This window comes from Sus scrofa, chromosome 8 (genome assembly GCF_000003025.6).
Source record: "Sus scrofa isolate TJ Tabasco breed Duroc chromosome 8, Sscrofa11.1, whole genome shotgun sequence".
NCBI classification, from domain to species: Eukaryota; Metazoa; Chordata; class Mammalia; order Artiodactyla; family Suidae; genus Sus; species Sus scrofa.
This window is the reverse complement of record NC_010450.4, coordinates 18,828,076-18,849,889: the sequence shown is the minus strand read 5'-3', so window position 1 is coordinate 18,849,889 and position 21,814 is coordinate 18,828,076. Positions and strand designations below refer to the sequence as shown.

General features: G+C 46.4%; 1 protein-coding gene across 5 annotated transcripts in view; it reads left to right on the top strand.

Annotated features, from left to right (window-relative positions):
- The window catches only part of CCDC149 (coiled-coil domain containing 149), a 106,394-nt gene that overhangs the window by 64,234 nt on the left and 20,346 nt on the right, over window positions 1-21,814 (top strand). For all 5 annotated transcript variants that reach the window (XM_021100561.1, XM_021100560.1, XM_021100557.1 and 2 more), the window contains 5 exons: window positions 8,542-8,658; window positions 9,737-9,909; window positions 10,646-10,718; window positions 12,145-12,229; window positions 15,092-15,236. In XM_021100561.1, the coding sequence (XP_020956220.1) occupies window positions 8,542-8,658; window positions 9,737-9,909; window positions 10,646-10,718; window positions 12,145-12,229; window positions 15,092-15,236 (593 nt within the window). The remainder of the gene's footprint in view (window positions 1-8,541; window positions 8,659-9,736; window positions 9,910-10,645; window positions 10,719-12,144; window positions 12,230-15,091; window positions 15,237-21,814) is intronic.

Below are 21,814 nucleotides of genomic sequence, written 5' to 3'. Positions count from 1 at the left end.
ACAGAGCTGAGACCCCAGCCAGAGAAAGCTGCAGGGCGGTCCTGCCTGTGGACCTGGAAGGCAGAGCATCCAGCCAGTGAGGATTCGTCTTGAGCCCTAAGATGTAACGTTGTGTGCTCTGTTAGGCTTGGGGCTTACCTGAGACCTGTCACTCTTCCTCCTTTCTTCCTGCCTTTGGGAATGGGACCATCTGTCTGAGGTGTGTCCCATCTTTGTGTTTTGGAAGCACCTTGCTCCCTAGGTTTCAGAGGTTCACAGCTGGAAAGGAGTTTCCCTCAGGTGACACTGCACCTCGCATCTCATGCATCCCCGATTTAGGTGATATTTAGATGAGGCTTTGAACTTCAGAGTTGATGCTAGAACCAGTTAATCTTTTGGGGATTTGGGGATAGCAAAAATGTATTTTGTGTGTGAGAAGAACATGAATTTGGGTGTGGTTCAGGGTGGAATGTGATCAACTTAATGTATCCCCTCCAAATTTGTATGTGAAAACCTAATCCTGGGAGTTCCTGTTGTGGCTCAGTCGGTTACAAACCTGACTAGTATCCATGAGGATGTGGGTTCGATCCCTGGCCTTGCTCAGTGGGTTAAGGATCCAATGTTGCCCTGAGCTGTGGTGTAGGTCACAGAGGTGGCATTGCTGTGGCTGTGGCTTTGGCTGGCAGCTGAGGCTCCAGTTCCATCCCTATCCATATGCCACACTTGCCACCCTAAAAAACAAAACAAAACAAAAACCACCCAATCCCCAGTGTGATGGTATCAGGAGGTGATTAAGCCATGAGGGTGGTGCCCCCCTGAATGAGATTAGTGCCCTTATTAAAGAGCCACCAGAGCTTCTCTCACCCCCTCCACCCTGTGAGGAAAAAGACAACCACCTAGAAACCAGGAAGCAGATACTCTCCAGACACCCCATCTCCTAGCACTTTGCTATTGGACTTACCAGCCTCTAGAACTATGAGAAAGAAACGTTTGTTTGTCATAAGTCACACAGTCTGTTACAGCAGCCTGCATGGACAATCCCCACTTACAGAAAAAACCTGATGTCACCTGGGGCTCAGCGAGGACATGTGACTAGGATCAGCAGATGCAGGATCTGAACACAGATAACACCTGGAGAGTAACAGCTGCACCCACCCCTGGCTGCCTCCTTCCCACTGTCAGGATTCAGGCAAATGAAAACAAAATGAGAGAGAGACTGTTGAGGACGGTGAGGGATGAAGCCCGAGGAGAGATCCAGGAAGAAATAAGGCATTCCAGCGGGGTGGGAGGTGGGGTTAGGAGGGGACCGGAGTTTGAGCGGAGCCTTGGCAGAGGAGTCAGACTCCCATCGGCAGGTGGGGGAAGGGAGCTGGAGAGCCGTCGGCCACATCGTTTTGTGGCTGCATCCCTCTGCCACCTCCCAGCTGCAGCTGCACCTCATCCATAAGCGGACAACGCACACCCATCATTCATTTATAAATGTTTATTTCCATCTAAATCAGCAAACGGCTGCCTCTCCTGATGGCCGTGCACGCGCCTCTCAGGGCACTGATCCACTTTGAGGGTTGGCACAGGGAGGCTGGCTGTGCGGTTTTGACGGCCCCGTTGGAAGGAAATTAAGTGCTCCGAGCAGTTGCTTCATAGCGGCTTCCAAGGTGGGAAATCAGCATCATCGCCTGCAGTCTACAGATAAGGTTGGCTCCGGGGCGCGCCTTGCTCCAGCTTAGAAGAAAGACCAGACTTCCCCAGTGAGTGAGTGTGGGGGAAACTCACATGGAGGAGGACACTGATGCTCACAGCAATCATCTTAATGGTAGCTGACGCTGATCGGGCCCTTTTTATGTTCCAGGGGCTGTACTAAGTATGGGAGAGAAATCCCATCATCCCTTCCTTGGGACCAGGTTCAGAAGTCAGCATGTAAGAGGCAAATACTTGTGTCTAGCCATAATTTGCCTTAAATTGTCCATAAAGTTCAGGGCACATGGTCACGTGTGCTCCTGAACAAGAGGCTTATATATAAACATGAAAGGTATGATTTTGCCTGAATATATTAATAGTCCCTCCCCCAGGCTGGGACATTGAAAGCAGGGGTGGGTAAAATTTTTATTTCTCTCTCATCCCCTCTGGTCCATCTCTCTTTTCCTCCTCTTGGTTTCTCCCCCTCATCTTTCTGCCAAACACATACATTTGAATTCCCCCTTAAGTTAAATACTCATTGAATGCAACTTCACTCTTTTACTTCATGCTTAATGTTGGGGAGGGGAAGTTTCTCCCTCTTGAGTTCTTGGGGGCTGGACTGATAATAAAACTGACACAGGACAGATTAAGAGGAGAAAAACAAATATTTTTAAACTTCATTTGGCCACGCCCACGGCATATGGAAGTTCCTAGGCCAGGGATTGAACCCACACCACAGCAATGACAATGCCAGATCCCTAACCTATTGAGCCACCAGGGAACTCCAAGAAACACATTTTAGTTCATGCTGGTCCACACAGATGTGGGACCTAGGAAGTACTTTATAGACAAAGAAATGATAAATTTGGGAGGAATTGCCAGGACAAAGACACTTAGGTTTTGGTGGCCAATTAGTGAAGAATCTAAACCAAATTTGGGCTTGGGGTAGTAAATTAAAGAAGTAACAGGGTTTATTGATATTGGCTTCTTGGCCCAAATTCCCTACCTCTGGTGGTAAGAATGTCCTTTTACTTCCAGGTGGAGGGAGGGAACCTTTCCCAGGAGATTTTTTTTTCCTGCTTTCAGGGAGACAGGAAAAGGCGTTCCAGAAAAGACAGGAAAAGAGTGTTCCTCCTGTGTTGGCCATTTCTTAAGTAACTTTAATTCAAAATGATCGATCTGCTATTGAGACACTTTTGGGGGCAGCTTCCTCTAGGTCTCAACAGATACAGTAACCCTGTAGCTTACAGTGAAGGATACTGAGGCTCAGAGAAGTTTAGGCATATGCCTGAGGTTGCACAGCTCTTGAACTTGGCCCCAGGATGCAAATTCTCAGGCAGGGAGACTCCAGAGCCTGTGAGTTGTCACCTGGGAAAGCGAGAGACCACCCTCTGGGCCACCATCCCTGATATTATGGCCTCCTTGGGCCCCTTCTGCGGATGCAACTTGAGTCTCAGACCCAACCAGTGATCCAGCTATTACCAACCCGAGTCTCCCTTTTAAAAACTGAAAAACTTATGGTCTCCGGAGGAGACAGTTTGGGGGGCGGGAGGATGTGCTTGGGTTATGGGATGGAAATCCTGTGAAATTGGATTGTTATGATCCTTATACAACTACAGATGTGATCAATTCATTTGAGTAATAAAAAAAAAAGAATCTTATAGTTAAGAAAATGAACACTTGGTCACTGATATCTACTCTCCTGGCTCAATCCCCCAAGTCATATTCTTACCACATTTTTTTTAATGTGTTTGCATGTAGAGAAACTTTTCTGAAAGTTTAATCCACAATCAACTGGTGTGAGTTGAGAACCCAAATGAGAAAAAAAACAATCTATGCATAGAGGTAATTCCTTTTAAAATGGCACCTTCCACTTAATCAATTATCCTTGCAGACGTCTAAAATTAAATTTAATCTGTAATTCTTAAGAAAAAAAAAAGTGTTTCTTCCGGTCCAGCCCTGCGATTTAATAGCCGATATTGTGTGCACATTAAACCCCCAATGATTATTCACGTTTATTGAAGCTTAACAGGCATCCAGTATATAAAAGATGACTCTCTTATATGGCTGTCAGACCTCAGTAAACATGTTTAATAATTAATTGGCATTAGGCAAACATAATTGTGTGATTCTAAATTAAGTGTTCGGTGAGGCGTACCGTGAATGGGAAACCAGAGTGGTGGTTTATTACTTAAAGTTCAGGCTGTCAGTCTGGCTTTTCACATCCGAAAAAAAAAAAAAAAAAAAACACCCTGCTTTCAAAGCCATGTCCCAGGCCTCCCGTTGCCTCACGTCAAGAAAAGTCACCAGCCGTCTTGTTTCTAGACCCTTTGATCTGAGAAACATTTCTTATTTGGTTAGCTGTTTGTCTTTCTGTGTATTCACCTGGGGTTCTGCAAGTCCTGAGCCAAGAAACTGTGTGACGTGCAAGATATTGTCACATGTCAGCTTTCAGGTGAATTAACCAGTTCAGCCTTAAACTCCCTTTCCCCTCACACAGCCAATTCTTGACATTTGCTGTAGTTATATTCTCTAAATTTGCTGCAAACACTGAATTAGGAAATACTGAACCATTGTTCCTAGGGGAACTAGGAGATGAGGTTCCTCTGAGCCTCTGGTCATGCTATTTTTGTCACCTGATCAAGACGTAACTTTGTTTTAAGGGCGTTTCTGTTTAAAGTCACGTCAGTTAATTTATATTGTTGATTCTTGAACATTGAACTCATGGCCAGGGTCACTGTAACTGGTGCCCACAATGAACCTTAAGTAATGCACACGTGTTCTCTGCAAGGCACCTCACAGCCTCCTGTGCTCAGAAACACAGGACACACCCCAGCACTGCACATGCAGGCCTGTTTTAAACAGCAAAACACCAACAAAAGGCACAAACATTAAAAAGAAAAATGTACCATGAGAGACTATGAAAAGGATACTTGTTTACAGTATGAGCTGAAACAAGAAAGCAGAATGTTGTCTTGTTCTCTCTCAGCTGAGGTTCCTGTGGGATGTGTCACATTTTGGGCAACTCTGCTTTCCACCCATAATGCAGAAGCGCCGTGAATGCTGATTTTGAGCCTACAAATAATTTTGCAGTAGGCAAATATACACATACTGTATCTTTGAGTGTTGGAATGAAGATTCTATTAAACTCAGCCATCCGTATGCTATACGTCCTCTGCTAGGCCTTTGTACAAGCTGTTCCACCTGCCTGGAACATCATCCATTGATCCTCATGATGCTTTTGCTCAGAGCAGGTGTTCAGTAATATTTGTCCAGTTGACTCATTTTCAGATAAGGACCTCAAATAGATGTCATCTGAAAATGCTCTTTACTTTTCTTTTTTTTGTTGTTGTTTTTGTTTTGTTTTGTTTTTTGTTTTTTGTTTTTTTAATATGATTTTTATTTATTTATTTATTTATGTTTTTATTTTCCCACTGTACAGCAAGGGGATCAAGTTATCCTTACATGTATACATTACAATTACATTTTTCCCCCACCCTTTGTTCTGTTGCAACATGAGTATCTAGACAAAGTTCTCAATGCTACTTAGTAGGATCTCCTTGTAAATTTATTCTAAGTTGTGTCTGATAAGCCCAAGCTCCCGATCCCTCCCACTCCCTCCCCCTCCCATCAGGCAACCACAAGTCTCTTCTCCAAGTCCATGATTGTCTTTTCTGAGGAGATGTTCATTTGTGCTGGATATTAGATTCCAGTTATAAGTGATATCATATGGTATTTGTCTTTGTCTTTCTGGCTCATTTCACTCAGTATGAGATTCTCTAGTTCCATCCATGTTGCTGCAAATGGCACTATGTCATTCTTTTTATGGCTGAGTAGTATTCCATTGTGTATATGTACCACATCTTCCAAATCCAATCATCTGTCGATGGACATTTGGGTTGTTTCCATGTCCTGGCCATTGTGAATAGTGCTGCAATGAACATGCGGGTGCACGTGTCTCTTTTAAGTAGAGTTTTGTCCGGATAGATGCCCAAGAGTGGGATTGCGGGGTCATATGGAAATTCTATGTATTGATTTCTCAGGTATCTCCAAACTGTTCTCCATAGTGGCTGTACCAGTTGACATTCCCACCAGCAGTGCAGGAGGGTTCCCTTTTCTCCACAGCCCCTCCAGCACTTGCCATTTGTGGATTTATTAATGATGGCCATTCTGACTGGTGTGAGGTGGTATCTCATGGTAGTTTTGATTTGCATTTCTCTTTACTTTTCAGTAGTCCATCGTTTCTGTCAAAGTTCATTGCTGTTACTTATTATTTCAATCTAAATATCAGTTAATATTCACCTAATTAGTTAATGTTCTGCCTTGGCTTTTAACTTGCTCACCTGCCTCTAAATCCTTTAAAGATTGGCAACAAATCTCTTAGGATTCACCTAGGAACAAGGAAGAGCCTAGCCCAGCAGGGACTCCTGGATGGGTCAGATCTGTATGGCAGCAAAAAAACTGTTCCCAGAATTTTCATCCAGATATGAAGCCCATCTGCACACACCCTACAGGGAGGTGGAGGAGTCAGGTGGAGAAGCGCCAGTGCCGTAACATTAATGAGTCAGTCTAATGGCAACCTACGGGGCACTGATGGGCGTAAGGGGGATGTTCTGAGACCACTGGACCTTCCCGGAGTCCCTAACATAGTTTCCATCATGGCTTTGCTGGGGGTTTGGAGCTACACGCAGAGCTTGGCCCCAGAGTCTGGGAAAGCCAAGTTTCTCCTGGGATCTTTTAGAAAATTACGTTTTGAGAACTAGAATTTAATTTCTAGGGATTTGAAAACATTTTAAAAGTACATTATGAAATTCATGTATACTTATTTTAAAAGTTAGAACAGATCACATGTACAGTCTCATAGCACCTAAACATACGCATTTAAAAATTTTAGTGTATTTGGTCGTGTTTTTCTTTTGTATTTGGGTTCTTAGTATAATTTCAGTCCTATGGCGTACAAAAGTCTTCTGCTTCTTCCCCCCCACTTAGTATGGCGGCATCAGCACATAGTTCACATCACCCTTGTTTCAAACAGCTGCAGTCTTGCCCATTGATTGATTGCATTATCACTTGCTAGCCATTCCACTGCTATTTTATTTATTTATTTATTTATTTTTGGTCTTTTTTTTTTTGCTATTTCTTGGTCTTGGGCCGCTCCCACGGCATATGGAGATTCCCAGACTAGGGGTCCAATCGGAGCTGTAGCCACCGGCCTACACCAGAGCCACAGCAACGCGGGATCCGAGCCGCGTCTGCAACCTACACCACAGCTCACGGCAACGCTGGATCGTCAACCCACTGAGCAAGGCCAGGGATCGAACCCGCAACCTCATGCTTCCTAGTCGGATTCGTTAACCACTGCGCCACGACGGGAACTCCCATTCCGCTATTGTTAGACATTGTTCCTAGTTTGTTTTTTTCTGGGTTTTTTTTGACTCTTTCTATAAGAACTACACAATCTATTCTTTTTTTTTTTTTTTTTTTTTAAACTAAAGCTAGTCCATTTCTGGGATTATTTTTAGCCCAGATTATCAGAAGTAGACTTACTGGTTCATTGGGTAGGGCCATTTTTAAGGCTCTTGATAACATAACCTAACTGTTAAGAATGTGGGAGCAGGAGTTCCCGTCGTGGTGCAGTGGTTAACGAATCCGACTAGGAACCATGAGGTTGCGGGTTCGGTCCCTGCCCTTGCTCAGTGGGTTGACAATCCGGCATTGCCCTGAGCTGTGGTGTAGGTTGCAGACGCGGCTCGGATCCCGCATTGCTGTGGCTCTGGCGTAGGCTGGTGGCTACAGCTCCGATTTGACCCCTAGCCTGGGAACCTCCATATGCCGCGGGAGCCGCCCAAAGAAATAGCAAAAAGACAAAAAAAAAAAAAAAAAAAAAGAATGTGGGAGCATGCCCATTGTAGCAGATCCTCTCCAACACAGTGTTATTGTTTTTTAACCTTTCCTGTTTATTTTTAAAAATTTTTATTCGAGTTGATTTACACTGTTGTGCCAATTTCTGCTGTACAGCCAAGTGACCCAGCCATACACATGTATACCTGCCCTTTCTTATGTTATTTTCCATTATGTTCTATCCCAAGAGACTGGATATAGTTCCCTGTGCTATACAGTAGGACCTCATTGCTTATTCATTCTAAGTGTAATAGTTTGCATTTACTAACCTCACACTCCATCCCATTCCCTCCCCCCTCCTTGGCAACGGCAAGTCTGTTCTCTATGTCAGTGAGTCTGTTTCTTTTTTGAAGATTGGTTACCTTTGCTAAGTTTAAAAAAGATCAAGAGGGAGTTCCCATTTCAGCTCAGCAGTTAACGAACCCGACTAGCATCCATGAGGACATGGGTTCCATCCTTGGCCTCGCTCAGTGGATTAAGGGTCAGGCGTTGCCCTGCCCTGTGGTATAGGTCGCAGACACGGCTCAGATCCCATGTTGCTGTGGCTGTGGTGTAGGCCGGTAGCTGTAGCTCTGATTGGAGGACCCCTAGCCTGGGAACCTCCATATGCCGTGGGTGGGGCCTAAAAAGACAAATAAATAAATTAATTAAAATAAAATAAAAGAGACCCAGAGTTTTTTCCTTCACTATGGCAAGGCTACACAGGACAGCCACCTCCAGATGGCCAGACCTGTGTTCCCATAAGCCTCATACAGTGTATGTGTGCACACATGTCTGCATGCATGTACAGAATCCAATAGTGAATTAAATTTTTTTTTTTAATTCATGATACTGGCAGGAAATGTCTTTGGGTTGTGACTCTTTCCAGTATTTCTTAAAAAAGCTTATCTTCCCGCACTTTATGCCTGGTATGCTTGGGGGTTTGTTTAGATCTATTCATTTTAACTCTCTCTCTCTCTTCTTTTCCTGCAATGGAACATGCAGCTCTTGAGGATGACAATTGCCAAACAGAGGCTTGGAGATGAAGAAATTGGTGTGCGGCACTTTGCGGCCCACGAGCGTGAAGATCTGGTTCAGCAGCTGGAGAGAGCTAAGGAACAGGTTACCGCCAACATCTGCAAAGAGTGGGAGATGTTGGAGTTTCCCATTGTGACTCAGCGGGTTAAGAATCTGACTAGACCCATGAGGACGTGGGTTCGATCCCTGGCCTGGCTCAGTGGGTTAAGGATCCAGTGTTGCTGTGAGCTGCAGCTTAGGTGGCCGATCGGCTCAGATGTGGCATTGCTGTGCCCGTGGTATAGACCAGCAGCTGCAGCTCAGGTTCTACCCCTAACCTGGGAACATCCATATGCCTTGGGTATAGCCCAAAAAAAGAAAAAGAGAGTAGGAGATGTGTTTACACAGCTGGGCATGATGCAAGGAAGGGTAGATTGTGCCCCTCCCCCCATTTCTCAGAGAGTATGGGGTGCCTGGGATGTGATCCGAGGAGGAAGAAAGATGCAGTTTGAATGCATTTTCTGCTTCTGTGCTCTGCTAGGTTCCCAAGCAGCCTCTTCTGTTTCTGGCCGCCAGCAGGTCTGCTGTCTTACGTTGAGTGCCGTTGCTCTAAAGACAGCAGGGAACATCCCCCCCTTACCCAGGATAGATAGGGAGAGAACATGACAAACTGGCCTTAATTTGCAAGTTTCCGCTGAAATGCTGAGCGTTGCTTTTTAGGCAGACTCTCAACGGGTACTGAACCCTAGTTAGTGAACAGCTTAGAGGGCCCAAACTTCATTTTTCTTCCCTTACTAATTGGTTTTGAAGAGCAGAACAAGATTTCTGGGTCTAGAGTGGTTTGAAAAAGTCTGTATTTGTAAGACACTGGCTGTTGTTCCCAAGGTCTGGATTTGCCCTCTCCCAGCCTCCGGCTCGAGGGCAGGCTGCAGGGGGTCAGCCCTGGGCTCTGTGTTTCCAGGCTGCTGCTTCCCTCTCATCTTAGGTAGAGTACATGTCTGGCCGGAAGTCGTCCCCTTGCTTTTAGCTTTTATCATTTTCCAGTGTGCGGTGCTTAGCGTTTTATAGCAAGCGGGTGGTATTAATAAGCTCTCTAAAAGTCACTCAGCAAAGCAGAAGGCTCCGTCTCCATAAAGCCACGTCTGAAGAACACCTTGAGTCGGGGCGCTTCCTTTGGTTTCAGATCGAATCTCTGGAGCACGACCTGCAGGCCTCTGTGGACGAGCTTCAGGATGTGAAAGAAGAGCGGTCTTCCTACCAGGACAAAGTCGAGAGGCTCAACCAGGAGCTCAACCACATCCTGAGCGGTCACGAGAACCGTATCATTGACGTGGACGCCCTGTGCATGGAGAACAGGTGGGTGGCCGGGCCCGGGGCCCAAGCCCACGTCGGATGCTGGCTCGCCACGCGCCTGCACCTGCAGGCTGGAAGTTATTTGCAGCCCTGTTTACATGTGTGAACACTGCCTTACAGTGAAAGGAAAGTCCCCACCCTCACACCACGAGATTCCTGTCACACATTCATTGTAACGGTGAAAAAAAAAAAGCAGAACCACATATGCTCACACACCTGATTCATCCCCTCTTTCTTCCTGCCCTCCCCGGGTGGATGAGAAGGATAGGGAACCAGTGAAAGCTGCTGGGCTTTGCTATCAGGGAAGACAGAAAAGAATAAGAAAATAAACTGAGAAATCCCCTTAGCCGTTTCTTTTCCCAGAGGCACATTTCTACGTATATATGTGACTAACTTAACGCTGGGTCTGGCGTCAGCTCTTCCTGCCTCGCTTCCCAGTGGCATCATCTTAATGGGAATTCTGTGCAAACTGTGTTGATACCCCTGAGGGAGTCTCTGCAGAGGGCTCTTGGAAAGTGAGGTGTCTGTGATTTGGGCGTATTTGACCTTGATCGCAGCCATTTAAGAAGAAGCCCCAAAGATGCACTTTGCTTTTTCCTCCTTTGGGTGATGAGAAGGCATCGTATGTAAAGAATGGCTCTTGGGTGGTTTTCTTTTTTTTCCTCTCCTACTTAAGCATTTTTTTTTTTTAACTTTGTCCCCAAACTCTTCTTAGTTGTATCTATCTATGCTTTTCCAGGTACCTTCAAGAGAGATTAAAGCAACTTCACGAAGAGGTCAACCTCTTGAAATCTAACATTGCCAAATACAAGGTAGAAAATCATGACGGTGATGCTGATGATTCACTCCTATACATCTAAATGTCATTCTATTTTAATTCCCTTTTATGTGCCAAAGATATTCTAGTGCTTGCCTGCCCTCCCAGATAGAGTCCCATAAGAGTTTTTAACGGAGGCGTCAGTAAGACTTAAACCCCAAACAGCAACCACAATACAAGCAGCTTTTACCGAATCTGCTTCCGCTGCTGTTATCTGCACAGGGTGCAGCGAGCCCACCAGAGTCTGGACATGGCCTCTTTACAGCCTTGGTTCCCATATTAAATGAGTTTTCTTATCCGGCTTCTCTAGAAAATGTTCTGTCATCAGATGCTCTTTGTCTCCTAATCATCCGTAAGAAAATGATTTCCGAGCAATGAAGAAATAAAGATGAGAAATCGCAATCTCCACGATAATGTCCGAGTCACACTGAAAGGACAGAATGTTTAAATTCGCCCCACTGTTATTTAGACTCATTCCAGCACCATTAGTTAGATAATATCTATTTCTGCAGATGTTCGTTGTTAAGTGTTATAATTAGAAAAACCTCCTGGGTTTCTCTGCTTTGAAAATAGATTGATTTCTCTTCCTGAGGGTGAAGTTTTATCGCGGTCTCCGTGCTGGGGAGAGCCGTCTCATTTCCCTGGCTTTGGACGTTGGCCTTTCTTCTCAGACGCCTCTGTGCTGTTCTTCCTTTTCCATTCTCTGGGGGCCACGCTTGCGTGTACGCCCATCTATATATACACCCAGAGCCAAAGAAGAATACAGCGTTTAAAGTTGTATAATTAATACATAATTTAAAAAATGTGTGTATGCATTCGCTTAACAGCATTTATTCACGTCTATGTGCCAAACACTGGCTGTATAGCACATAGCAATTTTAATGTAACGGTCTGTTCTAGGAACGACACATATGCACTTCCTTAATCTTGGGTCCATGGCAAATTTCATTCATCAATCATGGCCCTTTCTCCAGTCCAGCTTCAGAATCCTTCCAGACACCACTAACAGTTTTTTGGCATTGGTCCATGAAAGTCAACCTATTCTTTATCTCATGTCTCTTCGGAAGAGGTTTCCATAACTAGGGACTTCACACTTTTAGACTGAGTTCTTGCTTCAGATTTGATTTAATTTAGCCAATATGCATCGAGTGCCTTCTATATATAGGAGGATGTAATTGCTGTAATTCTGCTGGGCACCAACTTAAAAAAAAAAAAGAAAAAAAAAAAAACAACTCTTTACCAGGTCCATAAAAATCATAACTCTTTGGCAGGGACTCTGAATTTTCAACGTCGGGCCAGCATTTGGAGTTTGCGAAGAGTTCTCGTGTGCTAGGTGGGAGAATGGCCCTTCTGTGGTTAGGTGTTCTTCCCTTACTGGCTTTTCTGATGGAGATTTTTGTTTTCTCCCAATGCTGCTTTAGAATGCTCTCGAGAGACGGAAAAATTCCAAAGGCCAGGGTAAATCCAGCAGCAGTGCCTTGACTGGAGTCCTGTCTGCAAAGCAAGGTAGGGGTCATGTTCAGGGAGGGGCCGCTTAGGATCCCCGAACGCCAGCACCCTGGGTGCACACCTCATTTTGTAAACTGGGCACCGTGGTAACTGGTAAAGCAGTCACTGCCCCTGCCCTCGCAACTTCCGCCTGCGTCAGGATTTCCTGCAGGGCTTATTAAGACTCAGCTTCCTGGACCCCACCTCCGGCTTTCTAACAGTGTGGGTCTGGGGTGAGACCAGAGAATATGCCTTTCTAAAAAGTCCCCAGTCGATGCTCGTGCTGGCTCCAGGACTGCTGTATTAGAGATTTCTCTAATGACTGGACTCCGTTTGCAACTATTCCCCTAACCATGCTCTCCTTTCCAGAATGTTTTCCCTTCTCTAATCACCAGGTGAGCATCTCCAAGTGTCTGTTCCATCCTCCTCAAGTTTCTCCTTTCCTGGCCTCTATGACCAGACTAGAAAAGTCTCAGAGCTGCTAAAAATCATTTTATCATGGCACATGTGCCTTTTTCAAAGAAGCTTTTATTGATTGCAATTTTGTTCCTCTTTCTTGTCAATGCCAATGAAAAATAATGATCTTCCAGGAACTGTCAGCGGAATAAATAGCAGAGAGCTTGCTTCTGACACTTAATATTTGGGGATTCAGTTCTAAACGGAAGTCTCAAGTGGGCGGAGCTGGGCTGGCCTGCTTTGAGCTTGCTGGAGTGCAGGTTTGCCAGGATCATGTGGCAGTCCTCATCAGTGCTACAGTGGGTTTGTTTTGGTTTGGTGTTTGTTTTGTTTTGTTTTAGGGCCACACCTGCATCATATGGAGGTTCCCAGGCTAGGGGTCCAACTGAAGCTGCAACTGCCACCCTACATCACAGCCATAGCAACATCAGATACAAGCCACTTGGGTGACCTACACCACAGCTCACCGCAATGCCGGATCCTTAACCCACTGAGCGAGGCCAGGGATTGAACCTGTGTCCTCATGGTTCCTAGTCAGATTCGTTTCTTTCTTTCTTTCTTTTTTTTTTTTTTTTTTTAATTGTCTTTTTCTAGGGCCATACTCAAGGCATATGGAAGTTCCCGGGCTAGGAGTCTAATCGGAGCTGTTGCTGCCAGCCTATGCCAGAGCCATAGCAATGCCAGATCTGAGCTGAATTTTCGGCCTACACTACGGCTCATAGCAACGCCAGGTCCTTAACCCACTGAGCAAGGCCAGGGATCAAACCTGCAAACTCACGGTTCCCAGTTGGATTCATTTCCATTGCACCACAACGGGAACTCCAAGTCGATTTCATTTCAGCTGTGCCACCATGGGAACTCTGTTTTTTTTTGTTTGTTTGTTTGTTTTTTCTATTTCTTGGGCCGTTCCCGTGGCATATGGAGGTTCCCAGGCCAGGGGTAGAATCAGAGCTGTAGCCACAGCAACGCGGGATCCGAGCCGAGTCTGCAACCTACACCACAGCTCACGGCAACGCCGGATCGTTAACCCACTGAGCAAGGCCAGGGACGGAACCCGCAACCTCATGGTTCCTAGTCGGATTCGCTAACCACTGTGCCACAACGGGAACTCCTGGATTTTTTTTTTAAAACTACTGAATCTCCAGCCTACCTAATAACCTAGACCACTTCCAGGAAACTTTTGTTTTTCACTCTACTAGAAAAGGACACCCTAGAATTGTTTTTAAAAAGAAAACTACAAAACTTGATAGAAATGTGAAGTGGCCCATCTAGAAATAGCTCTGGATCCCCTCGATAGCCAAGCATCTTTGAATGCTGAGACCCGGTCCTGTCACTGATGTGGGGGATACTGGCCACACTCAAACACCATGGCACAGAGGTCAGCCTGGCACAACCTTTCTCTAGAATCACTTGGCAACCCGTAATGAAAAGCCTTAAACTGATCTCCTTTGAGCCAGCAAGAAATAATTGCAGATGTATGCAAGCATTTTGCCTCAAGAAAGTTCTTCCTACATTAGTTATAAGAGTTTTTAAAAGTGCATTGAAAACAACATAAAAGTCCAGCGGTAATTAAATCAATTACTATAGATCTGTGCATGGAGTACTAGGCAGCCGTTACATTTTATATTTTAGTAGATACGCATGATGAGACATAAGGTTAAGTGAAAAAAACAGAGCTTTTTCCCATTTTTGAAGAGAAATGTGTGAATTTATGTGTCTACATACAGGCGTATAGGAAATGGTGTACAGAGATGCCTAGCGAGAGATTTTTATTGTTTCTTTTGTTTCCCGTCTGGTAGGAGTACACGTGGTTGTTGTCTTTGGGGGTTATCTCTTAGTTTCTGAAAACATGCATATATAAAATATATTTTGAATTCTAAATCTCCTATGTTACCTTGCCTGCCCACCCCCCACCCCTGCCCCGAGGGTACCACACAGTGGGAAGCTGTGATATAAGGCAAGCAGCTCAGAACTAGAGTCATTGTCATTTGCCTGCCTGTGTGCCCTTCAGCTAATGTTTTGAATCCATCAGTAGCTTGCTTTTCTGTCCATGAAATGGGAATAAATAACCCTTTCCAGGTTATTTTTTTTTTTAATTCTGAGTCTCAAATGTATTAGGCAGTATAAGTGTTTTGAAAATATAAAATATTGGACAAATGCAAAAGAGTATCATCCTTTTATTGTAAAAGTGTTGATAAAAGTCCATGAGGACTTCCTCCTCTCTTTTTAACCCTCACGCTGGATTTTGTTGTTGTCCTTGTTTGACTTTTGACACTTGAAGTGGACTCTTCCATTGCAACACAGTAGCCTGTAGAAGCTGAGAACTGATCCCAGCTTCATTATCAAGCAAAAACTGGCATTGGTTTGCATCCCGGTGTTCCAGAAGGACTGAAGACTGAGTTGTACATTTTATATCTCACCTAGTCCAGGACCTGCTCTCCGAGGATCACGGGTGCAGTCTCCCAGCCACCCCACAGTCCATTTCTGATCTGAAATCTCTGGCAACAGCTCTGTTGGAGACGATCCATGAGAAAAACATGGTGATCCAGCACCAGAGGCAGACCAACAAGTAGGTGGGCTGGACCCTTGGGTGCAGGGTGGGCAGGAGCTCTGTGGGGCAATGGCTGTCAGCAGTGGGTGGCAACCAGATGGGATTGCAGGTCTTAAGGGAAGGAAAGAAGAGCCCTCAAATGTGGAAGGAAACTGACCAAACTAGAACCGTGCTTCTGACATCTTGGCTCTCAGCTGGAACCAATAAGGAAATAAAACTGGTTATTGCTTATTGAATCCTTACTCAGAGCCACTCGCCAAGTAAAGTAATGCATATTACAACTGACATTTTTTTTTTTTTATGGCTGCATCCCTGGCATATGGAAGTTCCCAGGCCAGGGGTTGAGTCTAAGCCACAACTGCAACCTGTGCTGCAGTTGTGGCAAGGCAGGAGCCTTTAACCCATTGCACCAGGCTGGGAATCGAACCCATGTTAAGTTGGATTCTTAACCCACTGTCCCACAGTGGGAACTCCATGACTGACTTTGAGAGTAGGCTTACCCAGGGAGTGGAACCTGCTCTCCTCCAGGCCTCCCCTTAGGGGAGGCACCTCCTTGCACCTTTGTAACCTCACTGAATGGCTCTCTGGGCTCTTGAACAGCAGGAACACCCAAGCATCAGCTTATAGGCAGCTGGGCCTAGAAGGGACTCTCAGGCCATTTTTCCAGATTACCACCACCACGACCACCACCAAAGTGTTGAAAAGGAACGATAATTAAAATACTTCAACTGAAAAAAAAAAAAGTACAACCTGACACTTGAGGGTTCTGTTTTAGTCGGCAGACGTGCTTAGGACTGCAAGCCCAGGAAGCAGCATCTCAAAGAACCCAAAGAAAACTGCTCCAGGGAGGCGAGTGGGGAGCAAGGATATACAGGAGGTTTGCAATAAAGGCCTGGTGTTCGGAACAAAAGATTGCTGTTAGTAACAGAAAACTAGAGATCTCCAGTTAAGGAAGTTGGCGCTTTTCTTTGTATGGGAAGATGCAAGAGGCTGGGCTGGCTGACCTCCTTCCTTGGACATGCAGCTCAGCATCAGGGGCCAGTATCCTGTGTTTCCTCCAGCTGCCCCCTTGGGGTGGCTGCAGTCCAATGGCTGTTAGATGGCAGATCTTGTTTGTTTCCTACCTGAGCTCCCTCTGGGCTCACCCTCGGGGATGGCTTCGATGGCTGATAGGGCAGGCAATACTTTATTTCTCAAATAGGATGTCTTATTTGGTTACTATACATGTGTTGACTATGTTGGGCAAAATCAAGCAAGTTAAGTAGCAGCGACGGCAGAAGCAACATCGGAAGTGTTCAAAGAATGATGGATAAACCATAAAGTAAAGCCACAAACATGGCCAACAAGGTGGGCTTCCAGGGCAGCCACCCAAGGCCCGGTGTTCAGAAGGCCTTGCTCTCAGTCTAATGCTCCATGGTCGCCATCTTGATTTTTTTTGTTTTCTTTTTAGGGCTGCACCTGCAGCATATGGATGTTCCCAGGCTAGGGGTCGAATCAGAGCTGCAGTTGCCAGCCTACACCACAGCCCCAGCCACATGGGGTCCCATCTAGAAATTCTTCATCGTTTTTTAACAAGGGGGCCCTGAATTTTCACATTGCCTTCGGCCCTGCAGATTACGTAACTGTCCTGCTTGGAAGGCCCATGCAAGGAACCCAGATTTAAGGGTAGAATCTGGGAGGAGGTGCTAAATGGTGGGCGTCCAACAAGAAGGAAAGGGGCAGGGATTGGGGGCCTGGCAAGTTGGGGGGGGGCACAGGGAGAGTAGCAACTGGAAAATGGTGGAGAGTATTGTAAAGAAAACCTCATAGGAAAATGAGAGGTCATGAGTGAAGGGAAGACGATGTGGGAGATCAGGATATATAGACAAAAGAAAGCAGGGAGCCCTGGGGGGAATAGAGGCAAGGATGCCAAGGGGAATTTATCGATAAAAGTCTTACAAATTCCTTTAAAGGAAATCTTCACCAGGGACTGAAAGAGCCAGATGCTCAAATGGAGACACTTCTCATGGGAGAGAGAAGAAATGGGGATCTCCCCAGAATAGGCACGAGGTCTGTCTTGTTCAGGAAGAATCACCCACCCTCTGTTCCCAGGAGCCCGCTGTGTCCTCACGGGCTCCCTCTAAAGCACCCACTGGGGCTCTTTCAAACCTTCTCAGGTCTTCTAAACCCTAGTCTCTTCTCAGCGGGTGAACTCGGCTCCTCTTTGCTGAGAAAACAAGTCCTGCCTCTCTGAGCCCCAAGGCTTACCGTGCCCTTGCGACCAGTGTCTTCCACCCCCGTCCTTTTGTCTCTGAAAAACGCACCTTCCTGTTGGTCCACACCGCCTTCTCTCCTCTGGGGCCCCCGCTCTCCTGTGACCTCCTGTTTCACCCTCTTCAACCTCTGCCCTTCCTCCAGCTTCTGCACCTTCACCCAGAAACCTCCTGGATCTTCTTGAACCTCCTAGAGGGTTCCCATGAATGCAATTCACCTCAAAGCTTTGCAAACAGGAGGCCACCTCTAGCTCTTCAACAACCACCCCCTTAGAGTGTGCTCTGCGGGACACTCTTGTAAGAATTACTTGGAGGGGGTGCTTGTTTAGAAATGCAGATTCAGGGGGTTTCTGGAGGGCATGTCAGGATGCTGGATTTTGATAAGCTTCTGGGGATGCCATGGGCAGGAACAGAAGATCGCTTTGGCTTTAATACCTCCCAAGACGGCTTTTGAATCTTCCGTGGCAATCTTCCTTTGAAGGTCTCCAGTACCCCCCAACCCCACTTTCTGAGCCTCTTTCATCTAGAATTTCTCTGCATCCCAATTCCCATCTTGAAACCCATCTTCATGGATTCCTCCAATGCTCTCTGCTGCCTGGTTCCCTGCTCCTTCCTCCTTCCACCCAGGCCCCCCTGCCTTTTCTTTGGTCTCCCATCTTCTTACCCGACCCAGGGGCCGGTGGGGGTAAGGTGGGTGCGGTGGTGAGGGGTTGTGGGGGGAGGAGGAAGAACCTCATTCCCTCTGTCTTTGCTTCTCATTCTCTCCAGACTTTTCCTAGAATTCTTGTCTCCCCGCCCCCCACCTCGTCATCAAGAGCAAAACCCACATTTCCCAGTGTCAGGTTGACAGTGTCCTCTGATATTTTTTTCAGCTTCCCAAATTCCCTGAGTCTAGAGTCTGGAGCACCCATTCCTTAGTATGTTTTAAGATACTTTAAAATGCTTGTTCCTTTGACCCAGAGAGTCTGCTTCTAAGAGTTTATCCTGAAGAAAAAAAAAATCAGAATGATGTCCTAAGATGTATACCTAAGAGGGGTTACTGTGGATTCATTTAATATAAGAGTGAAAAAAAAATGGAAATAACCCAAATACTTTTAATTTGGAGAATGGTTAAGATTACAATAAATCCATAAGGCAGAATCTTATGTAGCATTTAAAGCATGATTTGAAGACTGATGGATGTGTCCTGCTCACCATCCTAATCCCTCGTTTTGACAAACTGCCACATCACTCGGGTTGGTCCATTTTGGTCACTGTCCTCTCCCTGTATGTAGAACGAGCTGGGCCCACAGCGGGGGTTCCTGATTATTTGATGAACGGATGAGCGATTCGTCTTCAGACTCTTTGTTCCTGTGCCCTTAATACTCACAGGAGAGTGGTCATGAAGCTCTATGGTTTTCATGCATCCAGCTACTCAGTAGCAATTTCTCAGGGCTTGCTGTGGTCCTTCTCTGGCTCCCGCCTTCCCTCTGCTGTCTTCCTCCCAGACCATCATCCCCTTGTCCTTGGGCAGGTCCTCCCATCAACCCTCCGTCCGCAGACCCCAGCGCCGCCTCCTCCACTGCCTCCCAGGCCACTCCTACATCACCTGCCAGTTACAGTTCTGATGGCAACACGAGCCTCCATGGAAAAGCCAGGCTGAGTTCCACCTGCCAGACTCGGTGTCCCCCAGGCTGTTGGCCTGACACTCCCCTCTCTTGTGACAGATTGATTTCCTAATGCCGTCCTACTGTACCCCACTGCGCCCACACCCATCGCCGGGGGCCCTGGGCTCCCGCCCTCTGTTGAGAACAACAGACATTTTCACTTTGCTGGCCTTTTCCTTTTTAGTGCACCTTTTCATTTCTAACTATTATTTAATCATTTTGAGCCATCTGATGGTTCACATTTTAAAAGGTTAAACAACAGTATATCTCCGAACTACTATTATCTCTCAGCCACCCAATTCCCCTTCCTGGAAGAAACCACCATTCCTCATTTTTTATGTATCTTCTCCAAGGATGCATATAGAAGCAAATGCATTATACATTTACACAGACACACACAAATACTCACATATATTTATATAGATAGAGGTTTTTTCTTTTTTTTTTTAAATGGTACCTGTATTCATCAACGAAAGTTTTTTCCACTGTCCTCCACCTTGCTTTTTTCTCCCATAACAATAGATCTTGAAGATTGCTTCCTATCAGTACATAAAGCACCTAATGTGCCATTTTTAATACTTTGAGGGGCTTAAGCTTCATACTCTCGATAAATGTTTTAGCGGGGAGTATCGAAAGAAACAAATTATACAGCAGATGGAGTGGGGGCTAAGAATAAAATGCGAATCTGGTCTGCTTGCTCTTATCCCCCCATGATTTAGCGTGTTGTAACTAGAATAATACAATAGTTTGGTTTGGGTGGAGCGATAGCCATGGGCGTACAGGCGTTTATGTCTGTAAGCATGTGTCCCCCCTACTGGTTTCCACTGCCTGGCACTTACCCCCCTCCCTTCCCCCGCTTCCCCACCCACTACCTACACCACCACCACCCTGCCAATGCTGAGAAGTCCCAGTGGGAGCCATATCAAAGAATTGATGAGCAAACCCAGGACTTTGCATTTTGAGAGGCCGTTCAATTCATAAACATTTTGCTCAAGGTACTTGTTGCCAGATCTGCAGTTGCCTAGCTGTTGGTAAAGGGATGTGGTTCATGTGTCTTGTGGTGGCAGGGCATTGATAGGAGAGGCAGATGCTAAGAGCACTGTCTCGCACGCAGGACCCCACGCTTGCTTCTCCAGCCCTTCCCAGCAAGCCATCACTCTGCCGGTGGTGGGGTGGCGGCGGAAGTGGTGGTGAAGGACGTGCTGGCCTTTCCCTACCCTCTGTGCTGTGCCTAAGACTCTTCACTGCTCTCTCCCTTCCCTGGCCAATGGCACGCAGCTTGGAAGTTGAAGATCTTGGGAGCAGCACGAGCTGTCATGGATCAGAGCAGAGTCAAAAGCAGGTCTCCTGGGGCAGAGGTGGGGGTAGGGTTATCTCCAGTCTGAGTCCAGCCACAGCCAACTCTTCCTCTATGGGATCAGGCTGCCCCCAGGACCCTCACTCAGAGATTCCTGCTGCCTGTGGTGGCCTTTCCTGAGTTAGTCCTGTCTTTGCAGATCCCCTCTGATGATGGTGTCATCACTACCTGCTCCTGGAAATCTATCTAGAAGCCTGGTGTCTTGAGGATTTTTCTAGACTTCTAGGTAGACATATGCTGACATATCCCTTTCCTAAAACAAGCCACAACTAAATAAAAACTTTATTTTAGGGAATTCCCATGTGGCTCAATGGTAACAACCCGATTATTTTCCATAGGGACTTGGGTTCCATCCCTGGCCTCCCTCAATGAGTTAAGGATGCGGCATTGCTGTGAGCTGTGGTGTAGGTCGAAGATGCGGCTCGGATCTGCCTTGCTGTGGCTGTGCTGTAAGCTGGCAGCTGCAACTCTGATTCCATCCCTAGCCTGGGAACTTACATGAGCCATGGGTGCAGCCCCCCAAAAAAACACCCCAAAAAAACAAGCAAAAAAAAAAAAACCTTTATTTTAAAATCTTCCCCATCCTACAAAAAAAAAAAAAAAAAAATCCTCTCTCGAGCCTGTTTACGCCTCAAGCTGCTGCCCTGGCTGTCTCCTTGGATTCCCTGCTAAACCCTTGAAGAGTCATGTACACGCACTGCTTCAACTTTTTCATAGTCTGCTTTTCTCAACCCTGTCACTTGGATTCTGGATCTCACTCCTTCCCCTGTCCTGAAACAGCTCTCTCAAGGGTCGGGCCCATCTTCTCAGCTGCCTTTTTCACCCTGTGTGACCCTATTCTAGAATCAGACAAGCCTGACCGCGCTGCGCCACCTGGAGCTCTCTCTCCCCTTCCATACCTGGCCCTGGCACTCCTCTTCCCTCTCCACCTGGCGTATCTCCAGCCCTTTCTCACCTTACGCAGGTGATGCTCTGGTCCCAGGTTCTTCTGATTCCTCCCACTCGTGGGGGAGTATAGACCCACTCCAGCCTGCACTCCCATCTCTGCGCTCCCGTCTCTGCGCTCTCAGATGCCCGACTGTCCACCCGATGTCCCATAGGCACCTCCCGCTCCTCGTCTGCCTCCTCATTTTTTTTTTTTTTTTGTCTTTTTAGTGCCACACCCATGGCATATGGAGGTTCCCAGGCTAGGGGTCAAATTGGAGCTGTAGCCTCCAGCCTACACCAGAGCCACAGCAACACCAGATCCAAACTGTGTCTGCGACCTACACCACAGCTCACGGCAACACCAGATCCCCAACCCACTGAGCGAGGCCAGGGATCGAACCGGAAACCTCACGG